Source organism: Heteronotia binoei, chromosome 3 (genome assembly GCF_032191835.1).
Source record: "Heteronotia binoei isolate CCM8104 ecotype False Entrance Well chromosome 3, APGP_CSIRO_Hbin_v1, whole genome shotgun sequence".
Classification (NCBI taxonomy): domain Eukaryota; kingdom Metazoa; phylum Chordata; class Lepidosauria; order Squamata; family Gekkonidae; genus Heteronotia; species Heteronotia binoei.
Genome location: NC_083225.1, coordinates 84775540 through 84798318, shown reverse-complemented (window position 1 = coordinate 84798318; position 22779 = coordinate 84775540). Strand labels below are relative to the sequence as shown.

The following is a 22779-nucleotide window of genomic DNA, read 5'->3' as shown; positions in this document are numbered from 1 at the left end:
CTTTAAACAGATTTCATTTCACAACAGAATAAACTGCATTGTAACTAAAGATTTAATTACTGAAATCAGTTTTCAATCCATATATTCTAATCTAAGCAGCAACTGCTTAGTTTATTTCTTTAATTTTTTTAAAAGCTTTAACATTCCAGCTTCTAATGAATTAAAGGCTACAAACTCTGTATTGGAAGGGTACACATTTTTATGAAACTTGTGAAATGGCAAAACACACGATTGTAAACAAACAAACAAAAACACCTTCCCCCCAGATTGCAAAAGTGCTGTCTCTGGTAAATATTATTTTTTGGGTTATGAAACTGGTATTATGAAGTAGATTATTGTGCTTTCTTTGAGACTTTTCACACTCTCCCTTCTGGGATTGCACCTGAGGTCAGAATATGAATGAATAAAAACATGTGGTTACTTCCTACGCCTAATTCAGAGCACAAGACAGGCAAGATTTATAAAGGAAGGGAATGGCATATACTGTATAATTACTTTTTACTACCTTCTGAACTAGTGATGGAAACATAATCTCAGGTCTGCAGGTTATCTGGAAATTTTTGGTGGGTTATTGTTTCAGGTGTGCTCTAGACTGGCCTCTTGCATGTTGCCAATATGAAACAATTTGCCTTTTTAAAAAAAGATTTTTGCTTCTGGTTATTGCAGATCTATATTTCTTTGGTTGCACCTCACTCTCTCAGTTGCATGCAATGTTGTGGTGAAAATTGCCAATGCCAACTAGAGGAGGCAACATTTGGTTATGTTTCAAATGCCCTGTGTTTTAATCACTAGAGCCTTTGAAGTGCATAAAAGAAATGTTGGTTTGGGCGGGGCTGGGGGATGTTTCTAAAGGTACTGGCATAAAAATTTCAGGGAAGCTGCTGGTGTCTGTTCTTTAAATAACTCCCAAATTTAAAGTTAATTGTTCACCCCTGAACAATGAGCAATGTGTCCCTGCAGTCCTCCACAGTTTCCTATAGAGGAAAAAAAATGTGAAAAATGTAAAACCTGAGAATCTTCCCCAAGCTATTAAAGCTGCAGGTAAACACAAACAATGTAAAACATGAGAATCTGAAACTATGTAATACCTGAGAATTTGAAACTAAACTGTGAGGATTACAAACTAAACTGTGAGTCCAAATGAGATTAATAAAAGGGAACACAGGCTGCGGCAAATCAAATGCAAGACTGTGATCAGGCAGGCAAAAAGGGACTATGAGGAGCATATTGCAAAAAAAATAAAGACCAACAATAAAAATTTCTTCAAATATATTAGAAGCAGGAAACCAGCCAGGGAGGCAGTGGGGCCCTTGGATGACCAAGGGGTAAAAGGATTACTGAAGGAGGATAGGGAAATGGCTGAGAAGCTGAATGCATTTTTTGCCTCCGTCTTCACTGTGGAAGATGAAAAGTGTTTGCCCGCTCCAGAACCACTAATTTTGGAAGGGTTGTTGAAAGACCTGAGTCAGATTGAGGTGACAAGAGAGGAGGTCCTACAACTGATAGATGAATTAAAAACTAAAAAGTCACCAGGTCCGGATGGCATACATCCAAGAGTTCTGAAAGAACTCAAAGTTGAACTTGTGGATCTCCTGACAAAAATCTGTAATCTTTCATTGAAATCTGCCTCCGTTCCTGAGGACTGGAAGGTAGCAAATGTCACCCCCATCTTTAAAAAGAGTTCCAGAGGAGATCCGGGAAATTACAGGCCAGTCAGTGTGACTTCAATACCAGGAAAGTTGGTAGAAACTATAATCAAAGACAGAATGAGTAGGCACATTGATGAACACGGGTTATTGAGGAATACTCAGGATGGGTTCTGTAAGGGAAGATCTTGCCTCACTAACCTGTTACATTTCTTTGAGGGGATGAACAAACATGTGGACAAAGGAGACCCAATAGATGTTGTTTACCTTGACTTCCAGAAAGCTTTTGATAAAGTTCCTCATCAAAGGCTCCTTAGAAAGCTCGAGAGTCATGGAGTAAAAGGACAGGTCCTCTTGTGGATCCAAAACTGGCTGATTAATAGGAAGCAGAGAGTGAGTATAAATGGGCAATCTTCGCATTTTCATTTCATTTCATTCATTTCATTTTATTTGATTTATATCCCGCCCTACCCCACCGAAGCGGGCTCAGAGCGGCTTACAACACAGAGATTCTAACAATAAAATTCAAATTTTAAATACAATAACAATTTATATAATTAAGAGATTAAAACATTAAAATACATTAAAAATCAGTACATCAATCCAGCACTACGCTATCTATCAACTTACTTCAGTATTTTGGTAGTTTTGGTGGTTTTGGTGCCAGTCAGTTATAGGCCAACCGGAAGAGGACTGTCTTACAGGCCCTGTGGAATTGTCCAATATCCCTCAGGGCCCTGACCTCCTCCGGTAACTGGTTCCACCAGCAAGGGGCTGTTATTGAGAAGGCCCTGTCCCTGGTTGACTTCAACCGGGCCTTCTTTGGCCCGGGGATTACGAGCAGATTTTGGGAGCCAGAACGCAGTACTCTCTGGGGAACATATGGGAAGAGACGGTCCCTAAGGTAGGCAGGTCCTAGACCATATAGGGCTTTAAAGGTAATAACCAGCACCTTGTATCGGACTCGGTATATTATTGGCAGCCAGTGCAGTCCCCGAAGGCCTGGCTGAATGTGCTCCCATCTAGGGAGCCCTAGTAGCAGCCGAGCGGCGGCGTTCTGCACTAGCTGCAACTTCCGGGTTCGACACAGGGGCAGCCCCATGTAGAGGGCATTACAGTAATCCAACCTTGAGGTGACCGTTGCATGGGTCACTGTTGCTAGATCATCCCGCTCCAGGAAGGGAGCCAACTGCCTCGCCCGCCTAAGATGAAAAAATGCGGACTTAGCAGTGGCTGCTACCTGGGCCTCCATAGTTAAGGCAGGCTCAAGTAGTACCCCCAAGCTCCTGACCCTGTGCGCCATTGTCAATGGCACACCGTCAAGGGCTGGAAGGGGAATTTCCCCCCCCCCCAGACCACGGCGACCCAAGCAAAGGACCTCTGTCTTCGTTGGATTTAGTTTCAGCCTACTCAGCCTGAGCCATCTAGCCACGGCTTGTAATGCCCAGTCCAGGTTTTCTGGGACACAGTCGGGCCGGCCATCCATGAGTAGATAGAGCTGGGTGTCATCAGCGTACTGGTGGCAACCCAGCCCATGCCTCCGGGCAATCTGGGCAAGGGGGCGCATGTAAATGTTAAATAACATTGGGGAAAGAACTGCCCCCTGAGGCACCCCACAATCCAGCGTGTGCCTCTGGGACAGCTCACCCCCAATTGCAACACTTTGTCCCCGACCATCAAGGAACGAGGAGAGCCACTGTAAGGCCAACCCCTGAATCCCCACGTCAGCGAGACGGCAAGTCAGCAGCCGGTGGTCGACCGTATCGAACGCCGCCGATAGGTCCAACAACACCAGCATCGCCGAGCCGCCGAGATCCAGATACCGCTGGAGGTCATCCATCAGAGCGACCAGCACCGTCTCTGTCCCATGGCCCGGACGGAAACCGGACTGATGGGGGTCGTGAACGGAAGCATCCTCCAGAAAACTCTGCAACTGTAACGCCACTGCCCTCTCAATGAGTTTACCCAAAAAGGCTAAATTCGAAACCGGCCGATAGTGTGTCAATTCGGCCGGGTCTAAAGTTGGTTTCTTCAGTAGAGGGCGGACCACAGCCTCTTTCAGAGGTGCTGGAAAATGCCCTTCCATCAGGGATCTGTTTATGATATCCCGTACAGGATATCTAAGCTCCCTCTGGCAAGCTTTAATAAGCTAGGAGGGGCAGGAGTCCAGATTACAAATTGTAGGGCAAGCAGATGCGAGAATCCTGTCAACTTCCTCCAGACTGAGAGCGCTGAAACCATCCAGGACACACTCTGAAGACAGGCACGGAGCCTCAGGTTCCCATACTGTCTCCAATATGGCGGGAAAGTCGTGGCGGAGCGATGCGACCTTATCTGCAAAAAAGTACGCAAAAGCCTCACAGCCAATCTCCAATTCTTTAGAATTCGGTCTGCCTTGTGGCAGAGTTATAAGGGTCTGAATTGTATTGAACAGTTGTGCCAGGCGCGAAATTGCACATGCAATCTTAGCTGCAAAGTATGTTTTCTTTGTGGCCTTGACTGCCATCTCATAGGACTTCATTACTTCTCTATAAGATGTTCTAACTGCTTCGTCTTGAGTGTGCCGCCATTGCCTCTCTAGCCGTCTGAGTCTACGCTTTAATTGCCGCAACTCCTGGTTATACCAGGGTGCCAACTTTTGGCGGGGGCGCAGAGGACGCCTAGGTGCGATCTCATCGATGGCCCTGGAGAACCTGTCATTCCAAGACTCTACCAAGTCATCTAAGGAATTGCCAGGGAGCCAGGGATCCCGTAGAGCCGTCAGGAACCGTTCCGGATCCATCTGACTCTGCGGGCGAGCGAAAATTTGCTTGCTGCCTAAACGGGCTTGGGATGGGACATCCACATGAGCCTTGAGGGCATAGTGCTTCGACCATGGCACTGCTTCAGCAGTAACATTGTCTACTAAAACTCCCACCGCGAAGATCAAGTCTAACATGTGCCCCGCCTGGTGAGTGGGTGTTGTAACAATTTGGGAGAGTCCTAGTGTCGCCATGGATGACACCAGGTCCATCGCCTGACTGGAGGTCGTGTCATCGGCGTGGACATTGAAGTCACCGAGGATCAGGAGCCTCGGATGCTCCAATGCCCAGCCTGCTGCGGCCTCCAGTAGGGACGGTAAGGCGCTAGCTGGTGCGTTAGGCAGTTGGTACACCAGCCAGATCGCCAACCCCTCCCCAACGTCCCACGCCAGACCGGCACATTCAATACCCTCAATCTCCGGGGCCGGGAGGGCCCGGAAGGAGTAAGCCTCTCGTATGAATAGAGCCACCCCTCCGCCCCCGCCCGCTAGTCCGTGACTAGTGAAAGACCGAGTATCCTGGGGGTGCCATCTGGGAGAGAGCTACAGTCTCCCCGTCACACACCCAGATCTCGGTCACGCATGCCAGGTCCATATCCCGTTCAGACAGGAACTCCCGAAGGGTAAAGATTTTATTATTAATGGGCCTGGCGTTGCATAACACCAGTGACGGAGGTGAGTATTTTAACCTGGCTCCACTACCTGTCACCGTCAGGATGGGACGCAGGCTGGAAGGGGGCCGAGCCTTGTTATGTCTCGGCCTCCTTCCTTTATAGTTCTGCCTGTTCCCACCGTCATACCTTCCCCTCCCCAGGAGTACTGGAATCCCCAGACCACTCATCTCCTGCCAGTGTCACCAGAACTTCAACCCGGTGAAACAGCTGAACCTACTAATTTCCCTGGAGGACGGTAAGCAGTGGGGTGCCGCAGGTCTCGGTACTGGTTCCCATGCTTTTTAACTTGTTCATAAATGATTTGGAGTTGGGAGTGAGCAGTGAAGTGGCCAAGTTTGCAGATGACACTAAATTGTTCAGGGTGGTGAGAACCAGAGAGGATTGTGAGGCACTCCAAAGGGATCTGTTGAGGCTGGGTGTGTGGGCGACAACGTGGCAGATGAGGTTCAATGTGTCCAAGTGCAAAGTAATGCACATTGGGGCCAAGAATCCCAGCTACAAATACAAGTTGATGGGGTGTGAACTGGCAGAGACTGACCAAGAGAGAGATCTTGGGGTCGTGGTAGATAACTCACTGAAAATGTCAAGACAGTGTGCGATTGCAATAAAAAAGGCTCAAGCCATGCTGGGAATTATTGGGAAGGGAATTGAAAACAAATCAGCCAGTATCATAATGCCCCTGTATAAATCGATGGTGCGGTCTCATTTGGGTGTGCCGTTCTGGTCACCGCACCTCAAAAAGGATATCATAGCTTTGGAGAAAGTCCAGAAAAGGGCAATTAGAATGATTAAAGGGTTGGAACACTTTCTCTATGAAGAAAGGTTGAAACGTTTGGGGCTCTTTAGCTTGAAGAAACATCGCCTGCAATGTGACATGATAGAGGTTTACAAGATAATGCATGGGATGGAGAAAGTAGAGAAAGAAATCCTTTTCTCCCTTTCTCACAATACAAGAACTCGTGGGCATTCGATGAAATTGCTGAGCAGTCAGGTTAAAATGGATAAAAGAAAGTACTTCTTCACTCAAAGGATGATTAACTTGTGGAATTCACTGCCACAGGAGGTGGTGGCGGCTACAAGCATAGCCAGCTTCAAGAGGGGATTGGATAAAAATATGGAGCAGAGGTCCATCAGTGGCTATTAGCCACAGTGTGTGTGTGTGTGTGTGTGTGTGTGTGTGTGCATGTATATTGGCCACTGTGTGACACAGTGTTGGACTGGATGGGCCATTGGCCTGATCCAACATGGCTTCTCTTATGTTCTTATATAGCCGCCCTGAGCCACTTTGGTGGGAAGGGCGGGATATAAGTCTAAATATAAATAAATAAATAAATAAATAAAATTATGAGGAGCCTCACAAAAAACAATCTGTGAACCTGACACAAACAAATTCCAGCAAACTCAAAACAACAACAACTTGAAAGTAACAGAATCTTACCTAAAGCTGTCTGGAAACCAATGCCAAGCTCCAGGAGACACAGCAACAGGGGCAGGGCGAAGAAGAAGAAAAATCCTGGCAGTCTGCAAACACTAGCTGTTAATATTCCCAGTTAATCCTGAATATTTCTGGGATATTTCAACTCTCTCTCTCTCTCCTGAAAAATCCCAGATACATTTACGGGGAGCCAAATATATTTTTCAGGTATAGTTTCTGCTTGGTTTACTTGAATGCACATCTTTACACATAAACTCTTAGACTTGATATTAGCGTGTGCTGTTGAGAAGTTAAGGCTGCAACATTATGCATACTTGTTTAGAAGTTAATCCTATTTAAATAGATAGGATTTATTTCTGAGAACATTAGGATTAGATTTTAAGAATGCAATCCTGTTCACACCTAATTGACAGTAAATATCAATGAAACCTCGCTGAAATCAATAGGTGGTAGGTGTTCACAGAACAGCAATTCAAATTTTACTTCAACTAACTATGTGGACATATAATTTCTACTGAAGTTAAATGCTATAAGCGAACAGAAAGATGCTTGATAACTAACTGTCATAGGTTCCCAAACTAAGAGAAAAAAACAAAAAAAAGAACCTATTTATTCCTGATTGCAAGTGTAACAGCTACACATGGTCATAAACCAGGGATCACATTTCTTCCCTTTCAGTGTACATTGATTCAAAGCATATATGCATGATGTGTGTAGGGGGCTATAGACAGCCACATATCTGGGGCAAACAAAATCAGGTATGTAAATTTAGCAAAACTGAGTCAACAAAATAGTTTATTCCTAGCTTGAATTACACTTGTGTGGGCAGGCATTCAGATGGATCATGCCCTACTTCTGAACTCATAATTTACAGTCAGACCATGTTTTACACTGTTCCGTTGAAGTGGAATGTAGTGTTAATCAAGTGCAATTAATATATGGAGTTTATAGCTATGTTTGACTGCATCTTGCTTGTAGATTTTTCAGGTTTCCTGTAGAAATTACAGTCTCTTCCTTCAGCCTTGAACAAGCAGACCAATGTATTGTTCAGCATTATAATGAATTATGAAAGACTGATCTCCTGCCATAACTCTCAGCACAAAGAACAATGCCACATAGTTGGTTTGATGCCCAGAAAAAATCCCATAATGTTTACAATGTCTGCTAGAGTATGCTTCTTGGAGCATCATATGTCTTTAGATAAGCATGATTCAGTAGGTTCAGTAGAATCATGTGCTGGCCTATATAATTGTATCTATATAAACTGGCCACAACCTATAACCCACCTGTGAATCTGTCAGATTTGGAATTCAACGAAATTTGCTTTTCCTCCTTTTTGGCAAAGGTCTGGGTTAGATAACTTCTTTCTTCTTAAAATCAATTTAGGTAGAATAGGAATGACGAGTTGGGATGGACATGAAGCAGCTCACAAACCGTTGTTTGTGATGGAATTTTGGCTGGTTCACAGTTCGCGAACTGAAGTTCACAAACTGCAGCCCAGCCATGAATTTCCATTAACTTTTAAGGCAGTTCTTGGAGGTCTGTGGGGAGCCACAAATGCTACAAAAAGCGGTGGGGAGCAGAAATCAGGAGTCATGAACCCATACAAACCAGATTGGTTCACAAACCAACCTCTCGGTTCATATACATTTGTGAGTTGGTCTGTTGTTCAGTCACAACCAAACTGAACTACAAAACTGTAGTTTGTCCATCCCTAATGATGTATGCTTATATGAGATTAATTCCTATGGAGTATGCCAGTGTTCTTTGTATCTATTTAACAATGTTTTATGTAATAATTAAGGGTCTGCATTTTGATTCCCTGAGACAAAAAACCCCCTCAGAATAAATGCCTTGCCAGCATTTACCTAATATTTCTGAGGCCAAATGCTCTTTAGAGAAGCTATTTGTGTAGCCAATTAGAAAATCCCCAAATCAAGCAGGACAGAATCTGGCTTTATTTGGGATTATCTAATAGTGGTTATAAAGTTAAATGGCCTACACTTACTCTCCTTATTTGGTCTCTTTCCCACCATTTGCTTCAATTTCCATGGCAACAGAAGGAATATGCAGGGCCATTAGCTAAAGCTCCTTTTGGGGAAGCTTTGAGCCAATCTGTGCAATGCTTTTGCTTTTGCAAATGGCATTGTGTTGGTCTGCAAATTGCATTTGCAATTGCTTGCAACTTGGTTTCAAAAGGCCACTAATTATCTTGCTGGATGAGAGAGGTTTTTGGCTTGGAGAGACTGTGTGGCTGCCTGGCTGGCTTATTGCTTTAGCTGCTGCTGGTGCTGCTGCTCTGAGCCTGACTACTGCTGCCTGAGAATCTCCTGGACTCTGGATGAGATCCTGCCCACCTGGAAAAGACAAGGAAGAGTTTGGCTTACAGCATTTTTAAAAAGTTTTCTAAATTTACAGTTCCTAACCCAATGACCTCTATCTTCTGCCTGGGGAAGGGAGGTGGTGCTCTGGTTCATCTCATTGACCCTTATCCCAGATCCATGGCAGGTAATTGACCTAGCTTCCTGCCCTTCAAAAGAGAAGGGGGGAGCACATTTTTAAAATTCAGAGGGCGGAAATGTCCCCCTCAGTTTCTAATCCAGAGGTTCTATGGATTGACCATATTCCTCTTGTTGGGTTTTGGCATTGCCACAATGACACTGGTTCTGCTGGGCACATTGTACTGATTCTGTTGCTGGCCTTCCAAAGGTCCTCCCCACCTCCAACACACACTTTACTTTACTGCAGAGATTCTGCAGGGCTTGTATTCACTGCTATTTTTCCCCACTGGAAACAATGGAGGATGGGGGCATCCTCTTTGGGTGTCCATAGAATTGGACCTCCTAGTTCAATCTTTTTGAAATTTGGGGGTTCTTTTGAGGAGAGGCTCCAGACTACTGAATATACTCTAGGGATTATTTGCCTTTGACTTCAATGCCCCCATAGGGTATAACAGAGCCCAAAAAAGTTAGGTTTCTTGAATTTTACCTGAATACTAATACCATACCAGTGTTGATATTTCAGGAAAGCAGTATTTACTGTTTTTTTTTTCTAGTCCAATAAACCAAATCTGAAAAATACCATTTTTTTCACATGCCTAATAATCATAGAATCATAGAGTTGGAAGGGACCTCCAGGGTCATCTAGTCAACCCCCTGCACAATGCAGGAAACTCACAAATACCTGCCCTTAAATTCAAAGGATCCTCATTGCTGTCAGATGGCCATTTAGCCTCTGTTTAAAAACTTCCAAGGAAGGAGAGCCCATCACCTGTCAGGAAGTTCTTCCTAATACTGAGCCAGAAACTCTTTTGATTTAATTTCAACCCATTACTTTTACCAGAGCAGAGTAAAACGATACCATCACTTCATATGATCTGGACACTATTCTTCTGTTGTTACAGCCCAAAATTGCATTTGCCTTTTTAGCCACCACATCGCACTGCTGACTCATGTTCAGTGTATGCAGGGCCTCCCGGGCTGTCCACTAGGCAAACTAGGCATTTGCCTAGAGTGCTAGCAAGGTGGGGGTGCTGAATATGGCACTCCCTCCCTCCCCATGCCCTAGACAAATAGCTAGTTTGTCTCTTCCTCTGCCTGCCCCTTCCCCTCTTCTACAGGTTGCCCACCCCACCTTCTCCCCATTGCTTCCCTCTTCGTTCACTCTTCTCTTCATCCACCCATCCTTCCGTCGCTAACCTCTTTATCGCTTCCCTCTTCATCTGCCACCCACCCCGCCTCCTCCCTGTTGCTTCCCCCTTCGTCCGCTTCCCTCTTTGCCTGCCCCTCCCCATCACTTCCCTCTTTGTTGCTTCCCTCTACCTAATTGCAGAATTTTGCATTTATCCCTGTTAACATTCATTTTATTGGTTTTAGCCTAGTTCTCCAGCCTGTCAAGATCATCCTGGATTGTATTTCTATTGTATTTGTAACCCCTCCCAATTTAGTATCATCTGCAAATTTAATAATCATTGTCTCTATTCTATTCAAATCATTGACAAAGATGTTGAACAAAACAGGCTCCAGAACAGATCCTTGAGGCACTCCACTTATCACTCTTCTCCCAAGAGGATGAGGAACCATTCACAAGCATTCTTTGGGTGCGATCTGTCAATCAGTTACAGATCCACCTAACAGTAGCAGGATCCAAACCACATTTTACCAACTTGTCAACAAGCAGAACCTTATCAAAAGCCTTACTGAAATCAAGATAGACGATGTCTACAGCATGCCCCCGATCCAGCAAGGTAGTCACTTTCTCAAAAAAAGAGATCAGGTTAATCTGACATGACTTGTTCTTGAGAAACCCACGCTGGCTCTTAGTAATCACAGCCGTCCTTTCTAAATGTTCCAGGACTGACTGTTTGATGATTTGCTCTAAAACTTTTCCAGGTATAGATGTCAAGCTGACAGGTTGGTAGTTACCCGGATCCTCCTTTTCTCCTCCTTGAAGATGGGGACAACATTTGCCCACCTCCAATCTTCTGGCACCAAACCTGTTCTTCAAGAATTCTCAAAAATAATGGCCAGAGGCTCAGAAATTACATCTGCAAGCTCTTTTAGTACTCTTGGATGCAGTTCATCTGGCCCTGAGGACTTGGTTTTATTTAAAGAAACTAGGTGTTTATGCACTACCCCTCTGCAGATCCTAGGTTGGAACTCCATACCTTCATTATGAGCACTATTTCCCTCAGAAGAGAAGACTGAGGAAAAGTAGGAATTGAGCAGTTCTGCCCTCTCTTCATTACCTGTTACAATTTCACTTTCCTGCCCTCACAATGGGCCCACCGTGTCCTTGCTCTTTTTCTTACTCTGAACATAAGAAAAGAACCCTTTTGTTTTTAGCATCTTTGGCCAGCCTAAGCTCATACTGAGCTTTAGCTTTCCTAACTTTTTCTCTTCAAGCACTGGTGATTTGTTTATATTCATCCTTGGTTATAAGGTCCTCCTTCCAATTTCTTAAGGAGTCTTTATTATTTCTCAAGACTTTAGAGAGCTGTTTATAGAACCACCTTGGCTTCTTTAGGCTTCTTCCATTTTTTCTTCTTATAAGAATCATCTGTGATTGTGCTTTCAGTATCTTGCTTTTAAGAAACTTCTACCCCTCTTGAACCCCCTTCTTCCTTAGTATTTCTGACCATGGGATTTTAGCCAGCATAGTTCTAGGTTTGTTGAAGTTTGCCTTTCTGAAGTCCAACCTATACATCTGACTATGTACAGCTGTTCCTTTCCCTAAGACTGTAAATTCCAAATTCACATAGCCCAGGGTGCCCACTATTTCACTTCATCAATCAATTTTTCCTTGTTTGTGAGAATCAAGTCCAAGATACTAGATCCCCTTGTCAACAAGGATGAGGAACCATTCACAAGAATGGTGTTTCCTTCTTCATTTTCTGGAAAAGGAAGTTGTCAGCAAGACAAGTCAGGAATCTATTTGACCTTTCATTTTAGCAGAGTTGGACTTCTAACAGATGTCCAGGTAGTTGAAATCTCCTATGACCACTGTGTCTCTTCTCTTGGAGAACTTTGCAATCTGTTGTAGGAGTATCTCATCCAAGTCCTCTGCTTGGCTTGGTGGTCTGTAGCAGACCCCCACCATAATATCACTGTTGTTTCTTACTGCTTTTATTTTTAGCCAGAGACTCTCAACTGAGTTGTCATGCTCAGACTCACATATTTCCTCACAAGTATATACCTCCTTCACATATACTGCTTTTCCTCTGCTCTTTCTCATTTGTCTGTCTCTTTTAAATGAGTTGTAGTCCTGAATCCTAATATTCCAATTGTGAGTGTTATCCCACCAAGTTTCTGTAAGGCCTGCTATGTCATAGTCCCCTTCCTGTATTAGGACTTCCAGTTCCTCCTGTTTTTTTCCCATACTCTGTGCATTAGTGTAGAGACATCAGAAACCATGTTTTATGCATCCTGAGGGTTTAGTTTCTGTACATACCTGCAAGTTAATATTACCTAGTGTATGCGCCACTCACAGCAAATCTTTAGTGTTCTTATCCCCAGTTTCTGGCATCATACGAGGCTTGGAATCATTGTCTTGCTCCCCCATACAATTTAGTTTAAAGCCCTCCTAATTAGGTTAGCAAGGCTGTTACCAAACACCCTTTTTCCTACTGCCGTAAGGTGCAAACCATCTCCTGATAGAAGACCACCATCTCGAAATCATAAGCCATCGTCCAGAAATACAAATCTTTCCTGATGACACCATCAACGTAGCCAATCAATCATAATCATAGCCAGCCAGTAGATAATCATATCTAGAGTTATTAGATTATTTTTAAATAAAAGTTGTAATTTTAAAAGTTTAATTAAAATTAATTAATTTTTAAATAAAAATTTTAATTAAAACATTGACTATTTATTGGTTGGGAAATATAGAATTTTCACTTGGAACCTGGAACAAATAAATAAATCTGAGTTTCTGCCTTGGAGTTTGATGGCCGAGTCCTGCAAGGATTGAATGTCCAATTACTAAGAAGTGCTGTGATTTAGTGGTTAATTCATTACTTGAATTCAACCAAATAAATACATTTCTACATGGATGTTCAACGGCAATTCCCCTCATAAATAGAACTGACCTAGTACCACATTGTCAAATTATAAACTGTTTTGTTATTTTTTTATTGTATAAACTAATCTGTAGGTTTCAAAAGAGCCCATGTGTGTACAATAAATATCTCTCCTGAAACAGGCTAGTTAAAGCACAGTGTTCAGCCAGTGTTCCTAGACTGACATTTCATGTGAAATAATTTTCTACCATTTATTTATATTTTGCAATAGTGCTGTCATTAGGCAGACTCTCTCCTTTTATAAAAATCAGCCCCCGTTAAATCAAAAATGGTGAAAATTGGCATTATGATTACAAAGAAAGAAAGATTATGGTATGACTTTGAACCACCCTTAGTTCAACCCAGAGCTTTGCCCATTCTGACAAATTACACTCTGTGGCCTCCTGGCCTCATTTCTCTAGGGTGCACATGGTGGGTGTAATATTGTGGTTTCTATGCATGGCAGAGTCTCAGAGTAAGTGATAACAAGCTCTTTAATAGACATGATATAGGATAGGCTACATTACAAGACTGAGGATGGGGCCTACTGGCCCAATTTATATACATCTCTGGATTCCCACACTAGCACATCATTGGGTCATTCAAACTGGTGGGGGCTTGTGATTGGTCTAGGGCTGCAGGGATTTGAATGGGATTTGCAGCCCTTTGTTCCCAAGCCCCCAAGCTCAGTCCGTCTAGCTCCAATGAGCCCGGCAGAAATAGCCAAAGTCTTCTCTTGTGTCCACATACATAACATCCCTCTCCCATTAGTTTGCAAGCCCTAGTGAACATAGTCTTTAAGGTACGCGGGCTTGCGTTGCCTTCACATCAACCGCCTGAGCCCTGGAGCTGGTGGCCACATGGTTTCTGTGCCAGGTGTTCCTGGCAGAGGTCCTGGTGCCGAGCAGGATTCTGTCTGCTGGACGGGGTCCTCCGTGGTCTCTGGCACTGAGGGTGGTCCTGTCTGTTCCACTGGTGCTGGTGTAGCTGCGGGCTCTTCCATTTCCTCCGGCTCAGGGGTTGTTTTGCCTAGATTAGATGCTGAGGTGGTTGCATTCTCATCCTCGTCCTTCCCCCCAGGTGCCTCTTGCACGCATAATTGGTCAACGTGCCACCTTATTGTGAATTCCTCCTCTGAGATGTCATCTGGGTGCAGGATGGGGACCTGGGTGCAGGATGGGGAGACTGTGGCTCTCTCCCAGATGACCCACCCAGGATACTCGGTCTTTCACCAGTCCCGGACTAGCGGGCGGGGGGGAGGAGTGGCATTGCTCATACGAGAGACTTACTCCTTCAGGGCTCTCCCGGCCCCAGAGATTCCAGGCGTGAAATGTGCCGGCCTGATGTGGGACGTTGGGGAGGGGTTGGCGATCTGGCTGGTGTACCGACCGCCTAACGCACTGGCTAGCGCCTTACCATCCCTGATGGAGGCTGCAGCGGGCTGGGCGTTGGAGTACCCTTGGCTATTGGTCTTGGGTGACTTCAACGTCCATGCCGACGGCGCGGCTTCCAGTCAGGCGTTGGACCTAGTGTCATCCATGGCAACACTGGGACTCTCCCAGGTTGTTACAACGCCCACTCATCAGGCGGGACACATGTTAGACCTGGTCTTCGTGGTGGGAGTTTTAGTGGATGATATTGCTACTATAGCAGTGCCATGGTCGGATCACTATGCCCTCAAGGCTCGTGTGGATGTGTCACCCCAAGCCTGTTTAGGCGGAGAGCGTATTTTAGCTCGCCCGCGGAGCCTGATGGACCCGGAACGGTTCCTAATGGCTCTACGGGATTCCTGGCCCACTGGCGACTCCCTGGATGACCTGATAGAGTCCTGGAATGATGGACTCTCTAGGGCCATTGAGGAGGTCGCACCTAGGTGCCCTCTGCATCCCCGTTTGAAGCCGTCACCTTGGTTTAACCAAGGGTTGTGGCAACAAAAACGTGGACTCAGACGACTAGAGAGACAATGGCAGCGTACTCGAGACGAAGCGATTCGAACATCCTATAGAGAGAGTTTGAAATCCTATGAGATGGCAATCAAAGCCGCAAAGAAAACATACTTTGCGACTAAGATTGCGTCCGCAACTTTGCACCCGGCACAATTATTTGATATAATTCGGAATCTTACGACACTGCCACAAGGCAGACCAAATTCTATTGAATTGGAGATTGGCTGTGAGGCTTTTGCAAAAAATTTTGCGGACAAGATCGCGTCACTTCGCCCCGACCCCCCGGCCATATTTGAGGTAGTTAGTGAAACCGAGGCTCCGGACCTGTCTTCAGATCGTGTTCTGGATGGCTTCGGTCCTCTCAGCCTGGAGGAAGTTGACAGGATTCTCTTATCTGCACGCCCAACAACCTGTAATTTGGACCCTTGCCTCTCCTGGCTTATTAAATCTTGCCAGAGGGAGCTTAGATATCCTGTACGGGATATCATAAATAGATCCCTGAAGGAAGGGCATTTCCCAACGCCGCTCAAAGAGGCAGTGGTCCGCCCCCTCTTGAAAAAACCAACCTTAGACCCGGCCCAATTGGCGATTACCGGCCGGTCTCAAACTTGCCCTTTTTGGGCAAGCTTATCGAGAGGGCAGTGGCGATGCAGTTACAGACTTTCCTGGAGGACGCTTCCGTCCTCGACCCACTCCAGTCCAGCTTTCACCCGGGTCATGGGACGGAGACGGTGTTGGTCGCCCTGGTGGATGACTTTCAATGGCATCTGGATCGGGGCGGCTCGGCGGTGCTGATGTTGTTGGACCTGTCAGCTGCGTTCAACACGGTCGACCATCGGTTACTGACCTGCCGCCTCGCCGATGCGGGGATTCAGGGGTTAGCTTTACAGTGGCTTTCCTCTTTCCTCGAAGGTCGGGGACAAAGGGTCGCGATTGGGGGTGAGCTATCCCGGAGGCACACGCTTGATTGTGGAGTGCCTCAGGGGGCGGTTCTCTCCCCGATGTTATTTAACATCTATATGCATCCCCTTGCCCAGATTGCCCAAAGGTATGGGCTGGGCTGTCACCAGTATGCTGATGACACCCAGCTCTATCTACTTATGGACGGCCGACCGGTCTCCGCCCCAGAAAATCTAGACCGGGCACTACAGGAAGTGGCTGGGTGGCTCAGACTGAGCGGGCTGAAGCTAAATCCGGTGAAGACAGAGGTCCTTTGCTCGGGTCATCGGGGTCCGAGGAGGGAAATCCCCCTACCAGCTTTTGAAGGTGCGCCACTGATAGCGGCGGACAGGGTCAAAAGCCTGGGGGTACTATTGGAGTCCTCCTTAACGATGGAGGCTCAGATAGCAGCCACTGCCAAGTCCGCATTTTTTCATCTTAGGCGGGCAAGGCAGTTGGCCCCCTTCCTGGAGCGCGACGATCTAGCAACAGTGATCCATGCCACGGTCACCTCGAGGTTGGACCATTGCAATGCTCTCTACATGGGGCTGCCTTTGTGCCAAACCCGAAAGCTGCAGCTAGTGCAGAATGCCGTGGCCCGGCTGCTGTTAGGACTCCCAAGAAGGGAGCACATCCAGCCAGGGCTCCGGGATCTGCACTGGCTGCCAATAGCTTACCGAGTCCGGTACAAGATGCTGGTTATTACCTTTAAAGCCCTATATGGCCTAGGACCTGCCTACCTGAAGGACCGTCTCTCCCCACATGTTCCCCAGAGAGTACTGAGATCGGGCACTCAAAATCTCCTAGTTATCCCTGGGCCAAATGAAGCCCGCTTAAAATCTACCAGGGACCGGGCCTTTTCTGTTACGGCCCCCTCCTGGTGGAACCAGCTGCCAGAAGAGGTGAGGGCCCTGCGGGATCTTGCCCAGTTCCACAGGGCCTGTAAGACAACCCTCTTCCGACTGGCTTATGACTAGCTGGTACAAGAAACCAAGTGTAGTTATACTAGATGTCTGCTGTCCCTAATGTTTTAAATGGTTTAAATGTCTTAAAATTTTAAATGTATTAATTATTTTAACTGTTTTTATGCTTAAATTCTATTTATGTGAAACTTCGTGTTGTGAGCCACCCTGAGCCACTTGTTGGGAAGGGTGGGATATAAATAAATAAATAAATAAATAAATAAATAAATAAATCGTACATGACAGCCCCTAGTAAATGGGATACTTGTGCTGGTATCCATGCTGGCCCTCCCCCCAAAGTTTCTGGCAAACACCAAGTCCCCTGTGTCAAACCCCCAGACCGCCTCTGGTACCTCTTGCAGGTCGGGCATGGGGTCCGGGTGTATGCGATCCAGGAGGGTTGTCAGCCACCGGCCCATGAGAAACTCTGCTGGACTGCGGCTGGTGACTGTACTGGGGGTGGAATGTTGCACTAGGAGGCACTCAGCAAGGTGCGCTTCCCACTCCCTATATATGTTGCAGCGGAGCGTTTCTTTCGTAGCCCGCACCATTCTTTCCGCTTGGCCGTTTGTGGCTGGGTGGAAAGGGGCTGACCTTATGTGTTTTATTAAATTCTGGCCACAGAAATCCTGGAACTCGACCGAGGTGAAGGCCGTCCCATTATCAGATACCAACATGTCTGGGAGGCCATGTGTGGCAAAAACATGTGTGATTGGTTCCCAAGTCCCCAAGCTCAGTCTGCCTGGCTCCAATGAGCCCGGCGGGAATATCCAAAGTCTTCTCTTACATACATAACAGTGGGTTGCATCTAGACAGCCTTTTCATTGGCCATTTCTTCTTATTGTAGACCTCAATACACATGGCTTTTACATGTGGAAGTCCCACAGTCCACAGCATAACCTTTTTGGCTGGTCAAAGGGAACCCATCCTTCTGTTTTCCCCACCAGTGTGTTTAGTCAGGATGCTTGGATGAAATATTCTTTATGCAGGCACGATTTGTGCAGTCTTCAATAGGAAAGGCTTGGTTATGTTTTATTTATCTCCTCAAAAGTGAAGAACAGTAAATTTGCCACTTATTCCTATCTCTGACTCCACTGAGAGCTGGTGACGGGTAACCAAGTGAGGATTGGCCCACTGAAAGACCCTACTAAAATCAATGGGAAAGAACAGCACAACTCCTTGAGTGAGGCCTTATATTAACATTCTCCAAGGCCCTCCTTTTTCTGTGACAATTGGCTTACCTTTCCCTTCCATTTTCTGCAGGCCTAGGTTTTAGGGTTGCCAAGTCCAATTAAAGAAAAATCTGGGGACTTTGGGGGTGGAGCCAGGAGACATTGGGGGTGGAGCCAGGAACAAGGATGTGACAAGCATAATTGAACTCCAAGGGAGTTCTGGCCATCACATTTATAGGGACAGCACGCCTTTTTAAATGCCTTTCTTCCATAGGAAATAATTAAGGATAGGGGCACCATCTTTTGGGGCTCATGGAATTGGACCCTCTGGTCCAATATTTTTGAAACTTGGGGGGTATTTTGGGGAGAGGCACTAGCTGCTATACTAAAAATCTGGTGCCTCTACCTCAAAAAATAGCCCCCCCCAGAGCCCCCAATACCCATGGATCAATTCCCTATTATTATCTATGGGAATCGTTCTCCATAGGAAATAATAGAGTGCCTAGTAGACATTTCCCTCCCCCCCACGCTTTCTAAAGAGGGGGAGGGCCTCCATACCAGGGAATCCCCCCTCCCTGCCCCCTCCCTCTCTCTCTCACACACACACAAATACTTACGATACTTGGTCTTCTTCCAGCAGAATTTGCTGGCTGTGAAAACGAAAGTAAGGCTGCACAGGAAAAGAAAGGGAGGGGCCGTTCCTGTTTCCTGTTCAGCCTTAAAGGGCCGTTTCTGTTTCCTGTGCAGCCTTAAAAACCGTTCCCAAGCTGTAAAACAACATGATGCCTGCAGGTATGTTCTCTCTCCCCCCGCCCCCAGATTTTTTTAAGAGCGGGGGAGGAGGCTGAAAATTCGGGGGTCCCCCGCCAGGGCGGGAGGGTTGGGAAGCCTACTAGGTTTAGAAGGTATCTGAGAAATGTAGGCCCAATGGGAAAATTTACCTCAAGGCCCTGGGCCTTTGAGTGGGAAAGAGGCCATTCTACTAACAAGCCTTGGGCCTGGGAAAGGGAAACTAACTTATAGTCAATAGCACAGGGACAACTGATATATGTTTACATTCTTTCTCGTCTGGAGATGACCTACTGCAAAAGAAAGCATAATTAGAAGAAGACAGAGCCCAAAATAGGCTCACTTCTTCATGGATTCTTTTCTGATTCCAGCTGTGCACCTCCCTCTATTTGTCCTCAGGTCTCAGTTTCTAGAATTTAGCAATGGCCTTTGTCAGGCTAATAATGATTCACAGTGTCTATCTCGGGGGTCTCAAAACAGAACATGACAAATTGTCTTACTGGAATTCTATTCCAGTCCATATTGGCTTGCTTTCTTCCTTTATACCCAGTTTAAACCCTACTATTTCCATGATCTCAATTTTTAAAAAATCTAAGTTGCATAGCTGTGGCTAAACCTTTCCTAAACTTAAAAGCTTAAAGTAAACCATGAAAACTGCAGTAAAGAACTAGCTGTAGTCCTTTCATAAAATAGCATCCTGTCTAAAATTTTTGGCATAAAATTTATCTTCTGTTGGTGCAACTGAGCATAGCTAAAGTTTTTAAAAAATGCTTAGAAGTTGTGTATACATTGCAAACAAATGGTGACCAGGTTGATTATAACAATGAAAATAAAATTAAACAATTAGCCTTTCGAGTAAATATTGAATAGAGTGGCATGTTGATATTAATATAAGCTCATACACTGCATTATTAAACATTGCCCTGAGTAACTGTATTTCTTGAAGTGTATTCTCACTCATTTTTTGATCCTGATGCTGTATCATACGTGGTTTCTCCCAAGAGTATTTCTATACAAAAACTTGAATTATTCCAGGTGGGTAACCATGTTGGTCTGAAGAAGTAGAACAAAGTTTGAGTTCAGTGGCAGCTTTAAGACAAAGTTTTATTCAAGGCGTGAGCTTTCATGTGCAGGCACACTTCCTCAGACAAACCGAAATGAAACTTACCAGTCTATACATATAAGGCAACAAGCATACAATATAATGCAATGTTTTAACAGATGCAAACAGGAATAACAAGCTACATTTATAAGATCATCATTGTTTAGATTTAATTCCAGGGGGAAACAGTGAGGCAAATAAAGATGTCAGACTTGGCAATAGATATTTAAATGTTTAAAGAAGGATTTTTCCCCTTAATTATGGAGTGCTCAGAGCAATTATTTGATCCTGCTGTCATGCTCCATCCATCTCCTCTCAAGTGTGGAGTAACTGATGGTATCTTTTTCTTTGAGGGGGGGGGGGGTGATTTGTAGTGCATATTTTGTCTCCTCTGTTAGACCAGAGGAATGTATTCCAATATACCATTCTAAGATATTGCATTACATTACTATTATTGTAATCTGCTATTCCAAAGAAGAAATACACTAGAATACCATACAATTCGTTTAACTTTCAGAGAAATAAGGACATTCACAGTGCAATCCTAAGGAGAGTTACTCCATTTAAAATGAATTTAAATGAATAGTCTTAGACTGGAGTAACTCTCCTTAGGATTGCAGTGTTAGTTACTTATAAAAATGACAGCTTAAAAATGCCCTAATCATCTTTATTCTCAGCAGTGAAAAACACTATTCGCCTTCTACTGGGGGGTCACCAATATTTGACTATTCCAGGAAAATTGTTTCTTAACCTGCTGTATCTCAAATATGTTTTAAAAAATTGCCATAGAACATAACGTTGGCATTTACATTTGTCTTGCATGTGTAGGAGGTAAGAGAGGTCAACCAAGGTGAACAGTACTTAGATTAAACTGTCTCAAGTTTTGAACACAGTGCTATTGCTATGTTGGTTTCAGAGAAATGAAAAGTGATCATTTGGTTGTGATTTAGCAGTATGTTAGTTTCAGTATTCTTTCTTTATATATGGTGATGAAATGTACTACCAGGATAGTAGCTAGCTGTTGCACAGTGTTTTAATGGATTGCTATTTGTTGTTGTTATTTAGGAATCTCTTTGCCTCCAAAAAGCAAACTGGATATTCCTGTACTGTTTGCACCTCAGAGTATGAAACTGTATGAAGCTGTACTAGTTATTAATGTTGAAAAATTTATTGATGAAAATTGGTCTCTTGAAGATCTCTTTGAATTAAACTCAAAATTGAGCAGGTAAATATTTTTATTTCAAAATGTATCACTGGGCATATAAAATTGATAATGGATCATTCCATTGCCTTCTGCCTTGTTTTTTTACTTGTTTAGTCAGTACAAATAAAAATGCAAAGAATATTCATTTTTCTGACCAAGGCACACACAGTCAGCTGTCTTTCATAGAGCTGAGTGTTGTTGGCCAACCTTAGTAATACCATTCAGTAACTCTTCATAGGGTTTTAGAAGAGCTTGTGTTCACAATACATAACATAAAGGAAATCAGTAAATGAGATAAGCAAGAAGGCACACAATGAACAGTAAGAACCAGGTGGTTGAGAATGCCTTAGATACCTTTGCTTCTTCAACTATTTGAACAGATTTTATTTGATTCATCCAAAAAGTGAGTGCCTCATGGCAAATCGGTTCTACTGAAGGGGTTGTAAAATGGATTTATGAGATCACAAATGAGCACTAGAAAACTTATTTAAGTCAGTATCCATTTTCCAGAATAATCATATTAATCCTTGCATCTTTTAAATATCTTAGCAGCACTGTGATATCTGAGAGTGGAGAAATTAAGGCACTCCGTTGGATTTACCCAATATGTGGAATTCCTGAAGCACCACCATATAAATCAGCACCAGGTACATAAAAGCAAAGAGAATGCAAAACTAATCCTAATTCCAACTAAAAGATCATTTTCTTTAGGCTGCAATTCAAACTGGAAATAGAATAGTGGTACTATACTATCATTTATTTATTTAGGATATTTCTATGCTGCCTCTTCAGAGTCCTGCTCAAGATGAATTATGACTAAAATCACAATGTTTAAAAAAAGCCATTAAAGACAAGCTGTTGGACATAAGCAGGAGCCCCGTGGTGCAGAGCAGTAAGCTGCAGTACTGCAGTCCAAGCTCTGATCACAACCTGAGTTTGATCCCGGTGGAAGCTGGGTTCAGATAGCCAGCTCACGGTTAACTCAGCCTTTCATCCTTCCAAGGTTGGTAAAATGAGTACTCAGCTTGCTGGGGTAAAGTGTGGATGACTGAGAAAGGCAATGGCAAACCACCCCGTAAAAAGTTTGCTGTGAAAATGTTGTGATGTGACATCACTCCAGAGTCGGAAATGACTGGTGCTTGCACAGGGGACTACCTTTACCTGGGCATAAACAGAATAAAAACTATGTAAAACAGAAGCAGACCATTAAAAAGCTGATAAGATAAAAAACCCTAATTAAAAGCCTGGGTTAAAAGATGCATTTTGATTTGGCACCTTAAAAAGAAATGTAAAGTAGGCACCAGGAGAGCCTAAGGGTGTTCCAAAGGCAAGGAGCCACCACAGAAAATGCCCTCTCTTTTGTTGCTACTTTCTTCAGTTCTGAAGGCAGGGGCACAGAGAGCAGGGATCGAGCTGCAGATCTTAGCTGGCAAGCTGGATAGTATGGAAAGAGGCTGTCCTGGCCTGAAGCCATTTAGATCCTTAAAGGTAAGAATAAGTGTTTTGATTTATGCCCAGAAACAGCTAATTAGTGCCAGGATGATAAAATCA

General features: G+C 44.5%; 1 protein-coding gene across 1 annotated transcript in view; it reads left to right on the top strand.

The window, feature by feature from the left end:
* Positions 1-22779, top strand: part of CFAP47 (cilia and flagella associated protein 47) — a 536960-nt gene that overhangs the window by 435221 nt on the left and 78960 nt on the right. The window contains exons 58-59 of the mRNA XM_060234105.1: positions 21090-21249; positions 21778-21875. Of these exons, the coding sequence (XP_060090088.1) occupies positions 21090-21249; positions 21778-21875 (258 nt within the window). The remainder of the gene's footprint in view (positions 1-21089; positions 21250-21777; positions 21876-22779) is intronic.